Source organism: Cajanus cajan, chromosome 7 (assembly GCF_000230855.2).
Source record: "Cajanus cajan strain Asha chromosome 7, NIPB_CcT2T_4, whole genome shotgun sequence".
Classification (NCBI taxonomy): Eukaryota; Viridiplantae; Streptophyta; class Magnoliopsida; order Fabales; family Fabaceae; genus Cajanus; species Cajanus cajan.
The window spans coordinates 38,140,186-38,161,138 of NC_138523.1; the positions used below are offsets into that span (position 1 = coordinate 38,140,186).

General features: G+C 34.0%; 1 protein-coding gene across 1 annotated transcript; it reads right to left on the bottom strand.

Moving 5' to 3' along the window:
- Positions 1-12,697: 12,697 nt before the first annotated feature.
- LOC109818127 (uncharacterized) lies at positions 12,698-20,371 on the bottom strand. Its single transcript, XM_029268767.2, has 2 exons — positions 19,450-20,371; positions 12,698-14,022 (listed from the first exon to the last, which is right to left on the bottom strand). Exons 1-2 carry the CDS (start codon positions 20,050-20,052, stop codon positions 13,462-13,464), a joined length of 1,164 nt encoding a protein of 387 aa, XP_029124600.2. The 5' UTR covers positions 20,053-20,371; the 3' UTR covers positions 12,698-13,461.
- Positions 20,372-20,953: the final 582 nt, after the last annotated feature.

Sequence of the window (20,953 nt, forward strand, 5' to 3'; positions counted from 1 at the left end):
ATGTTAGCGTCATCCCGTCGTGATCCCGGTTACGACAGATGGCGACTCCACTGGGGATGTTTGAGAGTCAGGCCTTATTAAATTAATTGCGCAAAATTATGAATTTATAAATATTAATTTTTTTTCCCTTTCCTTTTATTTTATTTTTTATTTATTTATTTGTTTTGTTATTTTTGTTTGCTACGCATGTGTTGTTTGAATTTAAGTTTAAATTATAGTTTTATTTATTTTATTTGCATCTCTACTCCCACTAACACTTGTACCTCACACACTTTGGGCTCTATACCCGAGCCTGTGCGAGCATAGAAGAGAAAGTGGCTTGATGACTGTTATTGAGGGGCTTGATGCTCACTTGACCGTTGTTGAGTCACTACTCAGGTTGTTACTAGTAGCATGGGTTAATCATATTGAGAGGGTATGTTCCCTACTTGTGATTGGTTCATGCGCTAGGTCCTTATTTATATGATAAGGGCAACCTGGGGACCAATAATTCTTGAGAAGTTTTTAGATCCACCCACAAAACCATGCACTAATAGGTGGACTTAACGACCTTCCAAAGTAGGGTGTTAACCTTAGAAATTTTCCTTCCCTAGGTTTACCGTAATAGGTCACATCGCAGTACTCTCTATCCCTCTTTTGATATATGTTCATACTAACAAAAAAAATATGTTATACATTCATGCATCATAAATTTATATCCAATATCAATTTTTTAGGTTGTTTTTCTTGCCTAAAATAATTTTTTTAATAAATAAAGGATAGATGATAAAAAGTCATGCATACATGCATATTAGGGGCATAGTAAGTCACATTTTAATTAAGTCTTCATCTCATTTTTTTCTTTTCTTTTAAACCTTAAAATAATTGATAGTATTCAATATGGAGGGGATTCAAAATCATACGAGCAATGCATCAGTGTTAAGCAAGAGTATTAGGATAAATGTGCTAAAATAATAGCACATTTGACTTGATAACTTGTTTTAGACATCATTTATTGAGGAGAGAATTCTCCCTTGAGTGATTGTTAATCACATTTTGATCTTGAAATGATTGATCCTTGTTTGAAAATGTGGTTCGTACTGCTGCATTGCTAGTAAGATGACCTTATCCATTGAGGAGTGAATGCTCCCTTGAAATAAGTGTCAACCGTTGTATAACCTAAGAGATTTTGCCTCTAGCGTTAAGATATGGGGAATCACTCTTTAATTTGAATACAAAACCAATATTTTCAAAAAAAAAATTAAATAAATAATAATAATAATAATAATAATAATAATAATAATTTGTGTCTTCTTTTTTCTTTTATACTCATAAAAATTTACTTTGTACTCATTTGCAATAAAGCAAAAAAACAAAGTGTTTCCTCGGCATCGTTATAGAACACGCTCTCAGGCCAAGATCATGGATGAGATGGAGGAACGCAACGAAGAAATGAGAAATGATATCAATCAACTGAAGGAACAAATGGCCCAAATTATAGAGATGTTACAATCTATACAAGTGAAAAACATGGAAGGGACCCCTCCAGTAGCTAGAGGAGAATCATCAACCTCTCCTGCGTATCCACCTGGCTTTACCCCAGCCCCAGCACAACCATTAACTCTACATCTTAACAATCCCGACCAACATGTTGACCCTCCAGAGGTCCAATGGCCACAATATGGCCTTCCGCCCAACTACACACCTCCAACAATCATGGATCCTCCGGATAAGCACCAACCATTGGTTAACCAGCCGCCTAAACAAATGCCACCAACCCAACATGAGGTTCCACCCATGAATGCCACCTCTTACAAACATCAAGTTCCCTACCAAGCCCATAATTCTAATTTCACCGACCAAGGGAATCCTCACCGAACTTCTGGGGGATATCAACCAACCTCAGGATTTGAGCATGTTCAGTCTAGCGAAAAGTTACAAATGCTAGAAGAGAGGCTAAAGGTTGTGGAAGGAGGTAGCTATGATATTGGTGAAGCTGTCGATCTTTGTTTGGTTCCAGACATAGAGTTCCCCCCAAAGTTCAAAGTTCCTGAATTTGATAAATATAAAGGAACAAGTTGTCCAAAGAATCACATGACCATGTACTGCAGAAAGATGGCAGCGTATGCTCGCAATGATAAGTTGCTTATTCATTGTTTTCAGGATTCTTTAACTGGGGCAGCTTTAAATTGGTATATGCATCTTGAACGGGCCTATATCCGCTCCTGGAAGGATTTAGCTGATGCTTTCCTTAAACAATATAAGTATAATCTTGACATGGTTCCAGATAGGTTTGAACTACGTAACATGTCTAAAAAAGATGGTGAAACGTTTAAGGAATATGCTCAGAGATGGAAAGAAGTGGCAGCACAAGTGGAACCTCCTTTGTCTGATAGAGAAGCAGTAGCCCTGTTCATTGATACTTTACAAGCACCGTTCTATGATAAAATGATTGGGAATATTTTATCAAATTTCTCTGATATAGTCATCATCGGGGAAAGGATTGAGAATGGCATGAGGAGTGGGAAGATTGTGGTTAACTCTATTGAAATAGCTGGTTTAAGAAAATTTTCAAATGGTGCAGGAAAGAAAAAAGAAGGAGATACAAATGCAGTGACATTCAACTCCCCTAGGTCACCTAACAACCAACCTCCTTATTTTTATACCCCTCACATGGTCTACCCAAATATCACTACCGTCTCACCACATCCTCAACAACCTATCCATCAAGCTCTACAAGCTTCACCCACAATACCTACCGCACGACCACCTCAATCTACCCAGCCATGGAACCAAAATTCTAACCATGTGAGGTCACAAAATACCCAAGATCGGAAACCAATTGAGTTTGACCCTATCCCTATCTCCTATACTGACTTGTTCCCTCTCCTACTACAAAATTCACTAGTAGTACGTTGCCCGATGAAGCCCATAGAACCACCATATCCTAGCCGATACGACGTTAATGCCAAATGTGATTATCATGCGGGAGCTATTGGTCACTCCATTGAAAATTGCGGGGCACTAAAAACCAAGGTACAAAGTTTGACTAAGGCTGGGTGGTTAAACTTTAAAGAGGACAATCCTAACATTGGGAATAACCCTCTACCAGGTCATGGAGGGCCGACAGTTAATTCTATTGAGGAGAGTAGATGGGGTCCCTCTCAGTGATCTGTGAGAAAGCTTTTGGTGTGATGGGTTTGAGTTTCCAAACTCAATAGCTATTGTTGAGCAAGACTCTTGCGAGAATGAACATGCTAGTCTGGTTCACGCTTGTCCACTGAACGTGGAACTTAACAATTGGGAGATTGTCAAGCTGCCTGTTGGTTTTTAATTCAAATTTTTAGTAATTTTCTTGTAATGTCAGTCTTATTGCTCTGCCCAAGGCTTTAAGATTTATTTCTTTAAATAAGGGCTCATGCATTTCCTTTTAAATGTTAAATAAAATGCATTCATTCTTCCTTCATCTCTTGCCTTGTCCTTTCTCCCTAATCTCTTTACCAATCTTTTTCTAACTTTAAAGAATGCGAAAAAATGTGCTCAAAAGTGATAATGCTAGTGTTGCATCAAATAATTTTGATTGTGCAGTTAATCAGACTTGTGAGGAAATGGAAAATGATTGCTCTAAATACTAGAGGTATGCTGATAACATCAATGCTTTTCTTAATGTTTTGTCACCACCTTGGCCATTTTCAATGTGGGGAATGGATTTTATTGGCCCTATTGAGCTGAAAGTGTCAAATGGACATCGCTTCATTCTGGTTGCTATTGACTATTTCACCAAATGGGTTGAAGCCGCTTCATATGCCCATGTGACACAAAATGTGGTTGCAAACTTATCAAAAAGAAATTAATTTGTCGTTATGGTGTGCCAAACAAAATCATTACTGACAATGGAACCAACTTGAACAACAAGATGATGACAGATTTATGTGTTGACTTCAAAATTCAGCATCATAACTATTCCCCATATCGCCCAAAGATGAACGGGGCAGTTGAAATAGCAAACAAGAACATCAAGAGGATCATCCAGAAAATGGTGGTGACATACAAAGATTGGGATGAGATGCTTCCATTTGCTTTACATGAGCAGCAAACAAGAATATCAAGAGGATCATTAATTGGGGCAACCCCATTTTCCTTAGTTTATGGAATGGAAGCAGTCCTTCCAATCGAGGTTGAAATTCCATCTTTAAGAGTATTGACGGAAGCCAAATTAGAAGAAGCAGAATGGGTCCAAACCCGTTTGGATCAAATTAAATCTCATTGAGGAGAAAAGGTTAAATGCAAATTTTCATTTATACAAAAAAAAGGCTCGCTAGATTAAAAACTCGAAAGGGCAATCTAGGCAAAAGTTAGAGCGACCCGCTAGATTGAAAACTTGAAAGAGCAATCTAGGCAAAAATTAGGGTCAACAACAAAAAAAAGGAGGCTCTCTAGATTGAAAACCCAAAAGGGCGATCTAGGCAAAAGTTAGAGCAACTCACTAGATTGAAAACTCAAAAGAGCAATCTAGGCAAAAATTAGGCTAAAAAAAACACAAGAAAAACGCTCGCTAGATTGAAAACCCGAAAAGGCGATCTAGGCAAAAGTTAGAGCGACCCACTAGGTTGAAAACTCGAAAGAGCAATCTAGGCAAAAATTAGGGTAAAAAAAAAAAAAAAAAAAAAAAACTGGTTAGATTGAAAACCTGAAAAGGCGATCTAAGCAAATTTAGAGCGACATGCTAGGTATCAATTGGGGCCAGACACGGCAGAGAAAAACAAACTGGGGCAATTACATTGAATTATCCTCTCAAGTTTATTGGCGAGCAATCAAAGTTATTGAAGTGTAGTACTAGCATTGTTCATCTAGAAAGTATCATTCACATAACAATTACCTCTTATTGCTACCCTTGTACATATTTGTCATTCTTGTCATACAATGACTTCCTTTGTAAACACATTCTTACTCTCTTAAATAAGATTATCCTACCTCTTTATTGCCAATTCTTTTTGCATTTTATGATAATATACTGAAAGGAAATGCATGTTACATCTAAAAAAGAAAAATTCAAGGCATTACAAATTATTTTTATGAGTTTTAAAAGCCACAGTATGCTTGATAATTTCTTGATAAATGTTACAAAGCGCAACCAACAGGATAATGTTGTTTCAACTCATAAGTGTTTACAACAGCTTAAGGGTAACCCACAGGAAGTTGCCAACTATCATTCAAGACGAAAGTATCCAAAGACCTCACTCATCCATGATCCTTGACTGTGTGTCACGATGAGGAATTTCTGAAAAATAAAGCAAAAGCAAAAACAAAAAGGGAAATAAACAAAAGTTTAAGTCTTGAAAGTTGTGTCTCATAACATTTTGCATTATTGCATCACATTTCATTTGCATCCCTTGCTTCCTAGAACTTATGATGTAGAGTTTTTAGGCTAAGCACTTACTTCATATATGACTTCCTTTTTAAAGCCCAGTATCTACCTGGCACAAGTTGCATTTTTCTTTTGTATAAATCCAATACTTAACTGACACAAGTTATATTTTTCTTTTTAAGCCCAGTATCTGCCTGGCACCAATTATATTTTTCTTTTTAAAGCCCAGTATCTGTCTGGCACCAATTACATTTTTCTTTTTAAAGCCCAGTATCTGTCTGGCACCAATCACATTTTTCTTTTAAAGCCCAGTATCTGCCTGGCACCAGTTATATTTTTCTTTTAAAGTCCAGTATCTACCTGGCACGAGTTACATTTTTCTTTTGTATAAAGTCCAGTACTTACCTGGCACAAGTTACAATTTCTTTTTATAAGCCCAGTATTTACCTGGCGCGATCCATCGACCAATTCAGCACAAGCATTTGGTCGATCCAATATCAACATTCAATCAACCCAGCACCAGCATTTGATTGAATTGGCACCAACAATCGGTCGATACAGCACAAGCACTCGACCACTCCAACATTAGCATCCAGTCCATCAACATTCAATCAATCCAGCACCAGCATTTGATTGAATTGGCACCAACATTCGGTCGATGCAGCACAAGCAGTTGACCACTTCATCAAGCACAAGCATTCAACTACTTCAGCATAAGCATTCAGTCGATCCAGCACAAGCATTCGACCACTCCATCAAACATTGACATTCGATTGATCAAGCACAAGCATTCAACATTAACATTCGGATGATCCAGCACTAGCACTTGATGATTCCAACACAACATTCTAACATTTGACTAGCTTCAAGCAAAAGCATTGAATCTTTCAAGAACTTACTTCATCAACAATAGCTGGATAAAATTAATTCACATCTTTATTTCTTTCTTATCATAAATGATCTAAATTACCTTATTTAGATTATTTAATAAGAAATAAATAAAGAGGGGCAACTGTGAATAATCAATTTTATCCGGACTCACAAAAGTGATGAAATAGACATCTACTATGAAGGGAAAGAGCTCCCGAAACATGCCGACAAGAAGACAGGACTTTAGAGGGCCCAAAAGCACAAATTAAGTATTTTTTGGGCCCGGAACGGGCCGTTCCAGAATCGGAACGGGCCGTTCCAAGGTCCAGAACGGCCGTTCTAAGGTCCAGAACGGGCCGTTCAGAACGGGCCGTTCTAAGGCTCCAAAAAGGCCAAAAACCCTAATTTGGAACGGGCTGTTCCAAAATTGGAACGGGTCGTTCCAATATTGGAACGGCCGTTCCTAAAAAGGAACGGGCCGTTCCTGCATCTGGAACGGGGCGTTCCAAGGCTGTTCCGGTCAAAAAAATTGGGTGTTATTCTCAATACTGGAACGGGCCGTTCTGATTTCAGAACGGGCCGTTCCAGTATACGAATTTTTCACACAACGGCCATGTCCAGAACGGCCGTTCCGATTTTGGAACGGGCCGTTCTGGACCCCTTCCCGAAGTCTATAAATAGACGTCTGGGGCACAGTTTTTAGGGGCCCCGAAAAATTTCGTCCAGTACTCTTCAGAGCTCGAAATTTTTTTCTCTCTCTCTTCCCCCTCTCTTTTGTATTTCTTAAGATCTGTGAGACACCTCTGTAGTGTGAAAGGTAGCCAAAAAGCACCTTCTTGATCATCATATTCGAAGATTCAATTCATTTGGTATCGTTCTTTTCTTAACTTTTTTTTTTCTTTTATTTATTTGTTTATTTTATTTATTTGTTTATTTATTTTTTGTTTATTTATTTATTTTTATTTATTGTTTGTACATAATAAATATGATTTGTTGCCTTTAATATTGTTATTTATAAAAATATTTAATATGCGACCAATAATAATGTTAATTGAATAACATTTTTATCTTTAACATTATTAGGTCCTGAGAGTTTAATGACTAGTCATTTGCTAGCTTAAACTCTCCTTTAAGCCTATTTTATTATCAACAAATAAAAATCAATAACATTGATTGAATAGTAATTCTATCTTTCATGTTATTGGGAGGGTTTATTGATTAGCCATGTGCTAACCTAAATCCTCATGATTTTTTTTAATAAAAAAAAATACAAAAGAAACATCTCTCATATTAAAAAAAAAAAGATATATGTATGTATACACACTTTCGAGGAATAAAATAAATGTTTATAAATTTATATAATTTTGCGCAATTAATTAAAGGTACTGTTTTTACGGGCGTTGTAGGGTGCTAATACCTTCCCTACACGTAATCGACTCCCGAACCCAACTTTAATTTTAAAGATTATCCTTTAAAGGGTTTTCCAATGTTTTTCCCTTAAATTAAAATATTGGTGGCGGCTCCATTGAATATAAAAATGTTAGCGTCATCCCGTCGTGATCCCGGTTACGACACATATATATATATATATATACAGAGAAAAAGCTAACAATTTTAGAATATTGAGGTTATAATTATGGAATATTTTCGAATTTCGGAAGCTAATTTTCCAAAACAACTATACACTAGTTGCGCCAGCTTTGTGGTTTGGATCCTCACACTTCCCATACATTTGAAACAACAATTTCTAAAGCTTTGACAGGCAACTAAACACTGTTAGAAACTATGGCTAGAAAAAAAATGTGTTGAGGCAGTAATCAATGTCATGAAGGCAAAAATTTGGTAGATATATAATGCAACTCAATATTCGGTTTATTTATCGAGATTTAAGCAACGTGTTTAAATTCATGATAAAACATGTTAGAGCCTCACAATTAATGCTAAAAAAATTACAAAGTAGAGAAAAAATATAGGAAAGTAGAGACGTCACTCTAAAACTCCTTCGTCACTCTTTATATAGTGTAGAAGTCATCAATTCGTTGGTAAATTAAAGGTTTATGAAAAACTTTTAATAATAATGATAATAAATACATTAATAGAAACAAAATAATTAATATATTAATAAATACACTAATGACCAATAAGTGAAAGTGAGGAAAAAAATATATATATGAACAAAAGTAAAGGTTTTTGTGGCTAAATTGTTAATGTCTAGATGATTGACTTAACACGGTTAAATGAGATAATATCTTATATCCAAAAGTAATTATTTTTTAAATTAATGTATTTAAGATGAGACTCTTATTACATATATTTTTACCTTTAAAATTATGTTATTTCAACAATTAAAATTATACACAATAATGCATTGAGTTGCCCATGAGTACTTTAGAAAGACTATTTAAGTTTTTCAAAGAAGGTTGTTTGTACCTTCACACTTAAGTAGGTAAATACATTAAGAGTTCATAGTTCAACCTCATCAAACACTATCAAATATCATAAAATGAGAAGTATAATACATAAGAGTATTCATATGATCTCATTTGATCACTAATTAAGTATCTATCATACTTTTCTCCGTTCAACTTTAAGTCCACCCCTTAACAAATCTAAGGCAATTTTTCTAGGTAATCATTTTATAAAAGAAAAACATAAAAAAATTCTCATTTTTTACATGCTCTAGTGAGATATCGCTATTTTTTTTAATTAGATTATTAAAAACACCCAATGCTTATACGTATGTTTTCTCATATTATTACAAACATCATATTAATTATTAATTACACTAATTACAACTTGCAAATCATAATAAAGAGATATGAGAGGGTTAAGTCTTTCCGCAATAGTATATTAGACTTCTTAACCATTTTTCTTCTTAACCTCATAGGTCTCGTGTTTTTTTCTTCTTCTATTAGTTATTGACTATTTTTTCATTTATTTTATCAACATTTTCCATTTCTACTAAAACAAAATATAAAATATAGACCAAAATTTATTTTTGGAATAATACTTTTATTCTTCTTACTTCACAAATCTTGGCATTTTGCACATGTTTGGAACAAAGATCAAAAAATTTATTTGGTATAAAGTGTGATTGTGATTGTGTCAAAACAATGTCATCACGATTCTTTATTAATTTAATGTCTAAAATAACATCGATACGACCAAATCCTTCATTTCAAAATTACTAGATAAGAAAAACTTATCATTATTTATAACACGCAAATTGTTGTCAAAGATTAAAATATCGTCCACATAGAGACATAAAATAACATACGAATTATCATCAAATTGTTTCACATAAATATATTTACACTATTTTTAAACTGAAAACATATGACAAAACAACTTGATCAAATTTATCATGCCATTATTTAGGCCTTTGTTTTAAACTTTATAAAGATTTAACAAGCTTGAAAACTTTGTTTTCCATTCTAGGTTCTATAAAATCCTCAAGTTTATTCATGTAAATTTCTTCTTCCAAGTTGTCATTTGAGAAAGCAGTTTTTACATCAATTTGTGCATTTTCAAATTAAAAATACAAGAAAGAGCAATTCAAACTCTAATAGTAGTAAATTTAAAAATAAGAGAATATGTATCAAAGAAATCTACACCTTTTACTTGTTTATAACCAATAATAACAAGTTTTGCCTTAAACTTATCTATAGATCCATCTATCCTTCATTTTTTCCCCAAAAATCCATTTACAACCTATATTTTTACAACTACGAGGAGGGTCAGTCAAAAATAAGTTTTATTGGCTTTAAGAGAATCCATTTCATCATTAATGGTTTCTTTCCAAAAAGGTGCATCAACAAATCTCATGACCTCACTATAAGTTTTTAGTATCATCTTCAAGTAAAAAAGAATAAAATTTAGGATCAAAATCTTTAGCTTTTCTAATTCTTTTACTTATTTGAGGTTCAACATCCTTGTTAACATTTATTCTTCAAAGGAAAAATATTTTAAAAGAAAACAACAACTCTAGTTTCCATAGTTATATTATTAGAATTTTTAGAAACTTTAGAATTAATAATTAAAAATCTACAAGTAGTATTATGCAAAGAATATCCAAGAAAAACACAACCAATGGTCTTGTGACCAATTTCCTTTTCTTATTAATAGGAATATTCACCTTTGCAAGATATCCCCACACTTTGAGATATTTCAAATTTGGTTTTCTATTTTCCTAAAATTCATAAGGAGTTTTATCATAATTTTTTTATAAAGAATTCTATTCAAAATATGACATCTAGTAAACAAAGCTCATCCCCACAAATTATCAGGCAAACAAGGACTTATAAGCATATCATTTATCATGTCTAGTAAAGTATAATTTTTTTCTTTCAATAATTCCATTATATTGAGGAGCATAGGCTAAAGTAACTTCATAAATAATACCATGTGTTTCAAAATATTCACCAATTTCATTAGAGACATATTCTCCTCCTATACCATATTGAAGGAATTTAATTTTCCTTTCTAATTGATTTTCAACCTCTTTATAAACTTTGAATTTATCAAATAACTTATTTTTATGAATTATTAAATACATAACAATATTTTGAGAAGTCATCAATGAAAGTAATAAAATGTCTCTTTACACCATGAGTAATCACACCATTGCTATCATATATATCATTATGAATGAACTCAAGTAAACAAGTTTCCTTTTAAACAAAACTTTAGATTTTCTAGGTTGTTTAGCATGAACACAAACTTCACATTTTTGTTTCAATTCACTAGAAGATTTAGAAATAAGATTATGATTCATCATTCTTTTAATAGATTTCAAGTTAACATGCTCAAGTCTACCAAGCCAAGTATCACAACATTCAACATTTGAAACAAATGATGAAGAAATGCTAGAATGTTTTAATAAAAGACGATATGAAATTAAGTTTAAACAAATCATACAAATATATCCTTTGCTAACAAAGGAACTATGTTGAGAAATTACAACTCTATTGGATTCAAAAATAATTTTAAAATCTCATTGAACTAATAAAGCAAAACTAATCAATTTTTTTCAAATTTTAGAAACATGAAAAACTTCATCTAAGACAAGATGATTTTCAGAAGATAATTTTAATTATACTCCGCCTTGACCAATAATGTGTGTTAGGCTCCGATTCCCCATGCTCACAGTCCGTGTATCACATGCTTGATATGAAAAGAATATTTTTTTTTATCAGCGCACACATGAACATTAGCTTCATAGTCAATCCACCAATTATTTGAGTTATAAATAAAATTTAACCATGGGCTAGTGACATGATAGTTGTTAGATGTGGAATCCGAGCTAGCATTAGCGATAATAACATTAGCCTAAGGCTAGGAAGATGATTTCATATCAGATGTAATATCTTTTGCCTGATGACAACGATGAAAACAACTCTTAGCAAAATGATTATTTCTCTCACAAACAAAACAAAATCACTCATTTCTTTGAGTTTTACTCTTTGCTATGTAATTGTTTTTAAAAGCTTGGTTTTTAGTTTTGGGAGAAATGGAAGCTCTAGACCAAACTTAGTTTTAGAAAAACCAGAGTTTTTAAAAAACTTTTGTTTTGGTTGATTATAATTCTCCATTAAATGAGCCTTAACTTGAAAATGAACTTTATGAGAATCCTTTAGTGAAAGGTGGTGCTTATTTTCAATTTTCAAAGAAACCAATAAGTCATCTAAAGTGAAATAATCAAGTTTATGCTTAAGGCTTCTTGCAAATTCAGACCAAAAAGGAGGTAATTTAAAAATGAAAAGACTAACAAGCATAATGTTAAACAAAGTAATTTATTTCATCTTCATGTCATAAATAATATTTTCAAATTCAATAACTTGGTTTAAAAAAGCTTTTCCATCTTCCATTTGAAAATAAATCATTCTTTCACAAGGGTATCATCTTAAACCTTTTTCAATAGAATCGTATTTCAGTTAAAGGGCATCCCATAACTCTACAATAATTTTTGTATGAAAAAATATTTTATAAATATTATCGGATAGAGCACTCAAAATATGATTGACATAATATATTTATCACTAGAACTATGACTAGATAGAAGAGCTAACTTTAACCCAAAGCACCATAAAAACTTTTTCCCATTTTTCCATTTAAAATAATAAAGATTAAACCAACTATGTAAGCCAAAATTTCATTTGTTGTTGCCAACAAATTTTCACCATTGAATTTTTCTAGCTTACAACTCAAGACTCTAAAACATTCATTGTAGACATGTTGATATTGAACAATAAAAGAACATTTCTCTCTAAGATTTTTGGAAATAATAAAAAGCAAAAATAAATAAATAAATAAATTTATCAAGAAAGCCAATATCAACAATACAATAAATATTTCAAAATTAAAAATAGAACAATTAATAACAACCAATTAAACACAAAACAAATTAAATTAAAATAAGAAATAATAAGATTAGAGTGCCTAAGTTGAAGTATATCAAGCGTTGTTCTTAGAAAAAAAACGCTCTCATTGCACTGATATTTTGAATTTATAGTGTGCTCTTCTCTTAAGATACATCAACATGTTGCACCATTTGAGTACAATGAAAGATCTCAAACCAAAATATTTAATAGTAGAAATGATTTTAAGGGAGAGAGACAATAGTAAACTCTTGTGTATATATTATTTTTAGAGAGAAAAGCTCCCATTACACTAATAATTTAAATTTATAATGTGTCTCTCTCCTAAGATACATCAATCTATTAAACTGTTCAAATACAATGAAAGATCTTAAACAAAATACCGTTCCAAAAAATTTAGTAGCAAAATGATTTTAAGGAAAAAAGACAAGTAAACTCTTTGTGTATATATTATTTTAGCTCACAACCCTTTATCTTCTAACACTATCTCACAAGCGTTTAAATTTTTATTTATTATTTCTTTTCATAAACAAAATCATGACAGTTCAAGAATGTCAAAACGAACAATATTATTAATGATGTCTACATACTTACGGTGATAATAATTTGTAATCATTCTAATTCAGTGGACCAATTCTTAAGGGAAGCGGTCTGGGCCATGCAGTAGCTTGTTTTTCCACTTCTTTAACCAGAAGACTAAGAAAAGCAGGTGAAACAAAACAATGACTACAAGTATGATTGACCAAACTACATACAAAGGAATGCGCATCCAATAAACTTTATGAACCATGTGATCGGGGGTCACCATGTACTGTGCCAAAAAGTATGTGTTCCCCATGGATGCAAGTGCCGAGAACATAGCAATGGTCAACATCCAAACCACGGGATTATTATCAAGCTAATGAGCAGCACCACCACACAAAGAGACGAAACGAAAGAAATAGTGTCGTACATTATGAACTTCTTGTAGTCATGTGGCGAAGCATAAGCTAAAACTGCAGTGCCAGCTTTGCAGATGCCATAAGTTGTGCAGGAACCGGTGATTGAATCTTCTTGCCACACCCCACCTGGTGGACTTATTGATGATTCAAAAGTCATGGTGGCAATTACAGTGGTCACTACCATCAATGTCCCTCGTTTCTCTTCTATCCAATTAGTTCGGTATTTCAGTTTCAGGTACTTCAACCATAATGTCTCCCAGAACTTCTCTCTCTTGGATCCTAGTGATGCTGATTCTGCTTGAAATGGTGATGACCCTTGTTGGTGTGCACATCTTTTAACCCCAGCTTCAATCAACATGTCTTCAATTTTAAGGCTAAGAAAATCTCTTGGACAACCCTCCAACACCTCTAAAGCTGTCAAACCTGCCTCGTTTAGAGTATTAGCTGCTGTTCTAATTTCGGGTAGCATAAGTAAGTATTTTATGGTCTGCAAAATTATAGAAAACTAATTACTATTCTTTGTTTCCCCCATAATACCATTCAAGCAACAAGATATTATAGTCTCAAATCGTGTTTTACTTTGTCAGAAAATTAAATCAAGCCAACAATTTTAAATTGCTGCAACAGGAACTTTTAATTTTGACTATTTAAAAATTACTGCACCGTCTCAAATTGAAATTTGGAATTCAACAGAGGCTGCACATCTGAAATTGAAAGTAGCAAAATTTGACATCGAAGAGGACAAAGCCAATTTGTATTCTTGTTCCTTCCAAATGAAGTTTTCTAAATATAATATTATACTATTTTGTTTGATGTATCATCTGCCTATAAAAGGCCATATGCTGTACGTATTAATTTTGTGTGTGTTATGAAATGAAATAGATGAAATGATGAAATCAGTTTTTCTCCTCTCTTCCTTTGTGTGTGTGAGTTATTTTAGAGTTATTATGTTCCATTGATAACAAATTAGTATCAGAGCTGGATAGATCCAACATTGTTTTTTTGTGAGTTTGTGAGAGAATTAGTGAGGAACAAGAGAGTTCTCACTTTATCAAAATTTTCAGAGTCTATTTGAGAGAGAGATATGGCCACCAACTACAATATTGTTTGGTCCGGTCCCAAATTAGATGGGAAACTAGATTACAATTATTGGACATTGTTGATGTCTACCCATTTGAAAGCTCACAATATTTGGAGCTTTATTGAACCAGGCTTACAACAAGGAGTTGATGATGCAACTCAAAGGAAGGACCAGTTGGCGCTATCACAAACTCATCAAGGAGTAGATTATTCAATTTTTTGCAAAATAGCAAATCCCAAAATAGCCAAAGAAGCGTGGGACATTTTGAATTTGTCATATAAAGGTGTAGAGAAAGCTCAAAAATCCAAGTTGCAATCTTTGCGAAGGGAATATGAAAGATATGAAATGTCGAATTCTGAATCCGTTGAACAATATTTTTCACGGGTAACAGATCTCGTCAACAAAATGAGAGTATATGGAGAAGATATCCCTGAAAGCAAGGTGGTGGAGAAAATTCTACGCACCATGCCGATGAAGTTTGATCATGTGGTGACTACAATAATTGAGTCCCACAACATAGAAATCATGACAGATGCAGAATTGCAAGGTAGCATTGAAAGCCATGTGAGCAGAATCTTGGAGAAAACTGAAAAAGTAAATGAAGAAGCATTGAAAAGCCAGGTGAATTTTACCAACATAACAGAACCCAGCCGAAGTGAAGACAGTAGAGGTCGTGAAGGTGAAAATATAAATTTCAGAGGTAGAGGTCGTGGTAGTTTCAGAGGAAGAGGTCGTTGTAATTTTAATCAACAATGGAGAGACAACAATTTCAGGCCACCTAATCAAGGAAGAGGTGGATACAATGTTAGATCTATCAACCGTGGAAGAGGAAGAGGCAGTTTCACCAACCAGGAGAGGACAAATTTCAATTGCTATCACTGTGAAAAGTTCGGGCACAGAGCTGCAGATTGTAGATTCAAACAACAAGCAAATATAGCAGAAAATCAATATGAGCAAACTGGTGAGGTTTCTGATAATCCACAAACCTTACTTCTAGCAACAAATAATTTTTTAGGCGATGAAGCTATTTGGTACCTAGATACTGGTTGCAGCAACCACATGTGTGGGAAAAAGGAGTTATTTTCTTCACTAAATGAAACAGTAAAAACTACTGTGAAATTTGGAAATAACTCAAACATTCCGATTTTGGGAAAAGGTCGAGTTGCAATTAGATTAAAGGATGGTACTCAAAATTTCATCTCTGATGTTTTCTATGCTCCTGGTCTTCACCATAACCTGTTGAGCTTGGGACAATTATCAGAGAAAGGCTACAACATACAGATTCATGATGGCTACTGTATGTTGATTGACAAAAATAGGAGATTGATAGCCAAGGTAAAAATGTCTCCTAATCGACTATTTCCTTTGAATGTTCAATACGATAAAATTCCTTGCTTGAGCTCCATTATACAAAATGATGATTGGCTGTGGCACATGCGTTTTGGACATTATCACTTTTCTGGATTAAATTTTTTATCTAGAAAAGAGTATGTATCTGGTTTGCCTGTTATAAACATTCCTGAAGGTATATGTGAGACTTGTGAAATTGGAAAGAAACACAGAGAATCCTTTCCAACTGGAAAGTCCTAGAGAGCAAGAAAGCCATTGGAAATTGTGCATTCAGATTTATGCATGGTTGAGATACCATCACATGGCAGTAGCAGGTATTTCATTACTTTTATTGATGACTTTAGCAGAAAAGCTTGGGTGTATTTTTTGAAACAAAAATCAGAAGCTTGTGATGCCTTTAAGTCATTTAAGGCATTTGTGGAGAAACAAAGTGGCTGCAAGATTAAAGCATTGAGGACAGATAGAGGTCAAGAATACCTTGCCTATGCAGATTTCTTTGACCACCATGGAATTCAGCATCAAAAGACAACCAGATACACTCCTCAACAAAATGGAGTAGCAGAAAGGAAGAACAGAACAATCATGGATATGGTGAGATGCATGCTAAAGGCAAAACAAATGCCTAGAGAATTCTGGGCAGAAGCAGTTTCTACTGCTGTGTATATTTTGAACAGGTGTCCAACAAAGAGTGTTTGTGATAAAACACCAGAAGAAGCTTGGAGTGGAAGGAAGCCCTCAATCCGGCATCTCAGAATTTTTGGATGTATAGCATATGCACATGTACCAGATCAACTCAGAAAGAAGCTTGATGACAAAGGAGAGAAGTGCATCTTCATTGGTTACAGCACCAACTCAAAAGCGTATAAGCTTTTCAATCCAGTGACAAAGAAGGTTATTATCAGCAGAGATGTGACCTTTGATGAAGAAGGAATGTGGGATTGGTCTTTCAAAGCACAAAAGGAGCCTGTAATAAACCCAGAAAACTATGAAGAAGAGAATGGACATGTAGATCCAACACCTGATGAACCAGAAACATCAAGCAGACCACAAAGGCAAAGGAGACTACCAGCCAGATTGGAGGATTATGTTGTGGGTAATGATAATGATCCATCTGATGAAGAAATTATCAATTTTGCCTTATTTGCAGATTGTGAGCCTGTAACTTTTGAAGAAGCTTCAAATAATCAACATTGGAGAAAAGCAATGGATGAAGAAATTCATGCCATTGAGAAGAATCAAACATGGGAGTTGACAGACTTACCAGCAGATAAAAGGCCAATTGGAGTAAAGTGGGTGTATAAAACTAAGTACAAGTCCAGTGGAGAAATTGATCGCTTTAAAGCAAGGTTGGTAGCAAAAGGGTACAAACAAAAGCCAAGTATTGATTATTTTGAGGTATTTGCTCCTGTAGCGAGATTAGATACAATTCGTATGCTTATCTCTATATCAGCTCAAAATAATTGGAAAATTCATCAAATGGATGTTAAATCTGCTTTTCTGAATGGCACTTTGGAAGAAGAAGTATATGTTGAGCAGCCTGCAGGATATGAAGTTAAAGGAAAAGAAGATAAAGTCTACAAATTGAAGAAGACATTGTATGGTCTTAAGCAGGCACCCAGGGCGTGGTATAAGAAGATTGATTCTTACTTTGTGGATAATGGTTTTCAGAAATGCCCATTTGAACACACTTTGTATATCAAATCTGTTGATCCTGACAATATTCTTATTGTGTGCCTCTATGTTGATGATCTAATTTTTACTGGCAATAATCCAAAAATGTTTGCAGAATTCAGGGAGGCTATGGTTAAATGTTTTGAAATGACGGATCTGGGTCTAATGTCTTATTTTTTGGGCATCGAGGTTGATCAGCAAGATGATGGAATTTTCATTTCTCAAAAGAAATTTGCAGGTGATATTTTAAAGAAATTCAAGATGGAGAATTTAAAGCCAATTTCAACACCTGTTGAAGAAAATTGAAGCTGACAAGTGACATTGAAGGCAAGAAAGTCAATCCAACTCTCTATAAAAGTTTGATTGGAAGCCTTAGTTATTTAACTGCAACCAGGCCAGATATTGTCTATGGAGTTGGACTACTCAGCAGATTCATGGAAAAGCCTCGAGATTCTCATTAGCAGGCAGCTAAAAGAATTCTCAGATACATCAAAGGTACTCTGACAGAAGGAATTTTCTATGATAAAGACATTGATGTGAATCTTGTTGGATATACAGATAGTGATTGGGCAGGAGATATAGAGACGAGAAAGAGCACGTCAGGATATGCATTCAATCTTGGAAGTGGTACTATATCATGGTCATCAAAGAAGCAACAAGTGGTGGCACTCTCAACAGCCGAAGCAGAATATATAGCAGCAGCAAGTTGTGCAACCCAAGCTGTGTGGCTGAGAAGAATGCTTGAAGTGATGCATCAAAAGCAAAATACTCCCACAGTGATATTTTGTGATAATAAGTCAACAATTGCATTATGCAAAAATCCAGTATTTCATGGACGATCCAAGCACATAGATATTCGATTTCATAAAATCCGAGAACTGGTAGCTGAGAAAGAAGTAGCAATTGAATATTGTTCAACTGAAGAACAAGTTGCAGATATTTTCACGAAGCCATTAAAAGTCGAGTTATTTTATAAGTTAAAAAGAATGTTTGGAATGATACAAACTTGATTTAAGGGAGGCAATGTCAGAAAATTAAATCAAGCCAACAATTTTAAATTGCTGCAACAGGAACTTTTAATTTTGACTATTCAAAAATTACTGCACCGTCTCAAATTGAAATTTGGAATTCAACAAAGGCTGCACATCTGAAATTGAAAGTAGCAAAATTTGACATCGAAGAGGACAAAGCCAATTTGTATTCTTGTTCCTTCCAAATGAAGTTTTCTAAATATAATATTATACTATTTTGTTTGATGTATCATCTGCCTATAAAAGGCCATATGCTGTACGTATTAATTTTGTGTGTGTTATGAAATGAAATAGATGAAATGATGAAATCAGTTTTTCTCCTCTCTTCCTTTGTGTGTGTGTGAGTTATTTTAGAGTTATTATGTTCCACTGATAACATACTTAAATTACTTGAAGCTCAAGTATTCAAGAGAGAAGTCTAATCATAGAAGTTGGTAAACGCTGATGTCTAATGAGATATTTGGAGGAGCTTATTTCATTACATGAAGATAGTTCGTCCCCTTTTGGTCAAGCTCATGAATGAACTCTTTTGTAATAGGAATTTGTTGAACATGTGGATAATTAAATTACATATCTGAACTGAACACATGGATAACTTGGAGTAAACTTATTCTATTCTAATAAGTGATTTCAAGTTGGATGCCCGAGTACATTGATTTACATTAAATACTCGAAGAAAGAGCTTTCATCTTCATAATAATCCTAAATGGTTTGAATAGAATTGTTACCGCGACATGTAGTTTCTAAAAAAAAAAAAACAGGCTTAGATACTAAATGGTACCTTAATTTGTTTGAGCCTCACTGCTAAATGCAGAATTGTGTTACCTTCTTTGTCTTTGGCAAGCAGAAACTGTTGTTCACTTGTTGCTGATTGTACAAAGAATTTCAAGGCGTCCAAATGATTATACCTAACACACAAGTGCAGAACAGAGCCATCATCAAAGATCTGATGAATGGAGTCAGGTCTGGCTCTGGTCAACTCCTGAATTGCTCCTATGCGTCCTCTCATTGCAGCCAAGTGGAGAGGAAGCATGTCATCTTTGTCCAGAGCAAAGCAAGCATCTGAATTTGTGAGCAAAAGAGCTTTCACAACCTCAGTGTGGCCTTCAGCACAAGCCAAATGAAGAGGGAAACGTCCTTCAGAGTCAGCTTCACTAGCTAAACTTGGTTTTCTTTTAAGAAGAACCTCACAGAAGTTCAAATGGCCAAGCAAAGAGGCTATGTGTAATGGGGTTTCACTGAAGGGAGAGAGTGAAACTCTATTCAGAATAAGAGGGTTCCTTTGGATCAGGGTGTTTAAGGTACTTACACTGCCATCTAGTGATGCTTCGTAGAGTGTTGCTATTGTGTTATCTTCTAGAGTTGGAGTTGCCTTCACCTCCATTGCTGGAACAGCTAATCAGATCAATTTCTTTTATTTTCGGAAACTCAATAATTTATTGATAAATATGTAAAACTAAGATGAAGCTAACAGAAGAAAACCAACCCAATGGAGACATGACTACAAGTCTAAAAGTAGGAAAAGTCCCCAAACTGCTCCGATGTTGACACTGTGCGGCAAGTCAGTCAAAGACTGTTCAATTATGATGCAAAACTAAAAAAGAAAAAGAAAAATTTAAAAATCATAAGATACAGCTAAAAGTTTTTAGAAAAAACTAAAAAGAGTATAGTTAACTAGGAACTTGAAAAGTCAAAAAATGCTAGAAATTTCCATCATCATCCAAAGGTGGTGCATCATTTTTATAAGCAAATTGGAATTTCATGCTCTACTCTCACAAATTAAATAGGCTTTCATTATTCATTATCAACTACTATTCAATTATCATACACCATTTCTCAAAACTACTCATGTTGCTATCATTCTTCCAACAAATAAAATTAATTTATTTTTGATACTTCTAAATTCTATCGGTGGTACTAAAGTTACATTTAGTCATCTACTAGAGGTAGATGAATTTCTCAACTACTTCTAATAAAAAAATCCAACTATATTCTATACTACTTTTAAAATATTTTCTCAACCCATAATCACTACCAATCAATCATCATCTAGTCCGATTTTTATTTTCACCAAAGAAAACTGATTTTTGGAGCGTCAAAACGAAGACATTTTTTTGCTCTCAAGATTTATGGGATGTTATAGAATATGAGTTTATTATTTCAAAAGACACGTAAACTCTTACTGCAATTCAAAAGAAGGAGTTGAAGGAAAACAAGTAAAAGGATTCAGAGACATTATTTATTCTTCAACAAGCAGTTGATGACACAATTTTTCCAAGAATAAT

Coding starts and splice junctions, on each gene's coding strand:
- LOC109818127 (XM_029268767.2), bottom strand. CDS start 20,052: ATGGAGGTGAAGGCAACTCCAACTCTAGAAGATAACACAATAGCAACA. Junction 14,023..19,449: donor TGAGGCTCAAACAAATTAAG/GTACCATTTAGT, acceptor ATAATTTTGCAG/ACCATAAAATACTTACTTAT.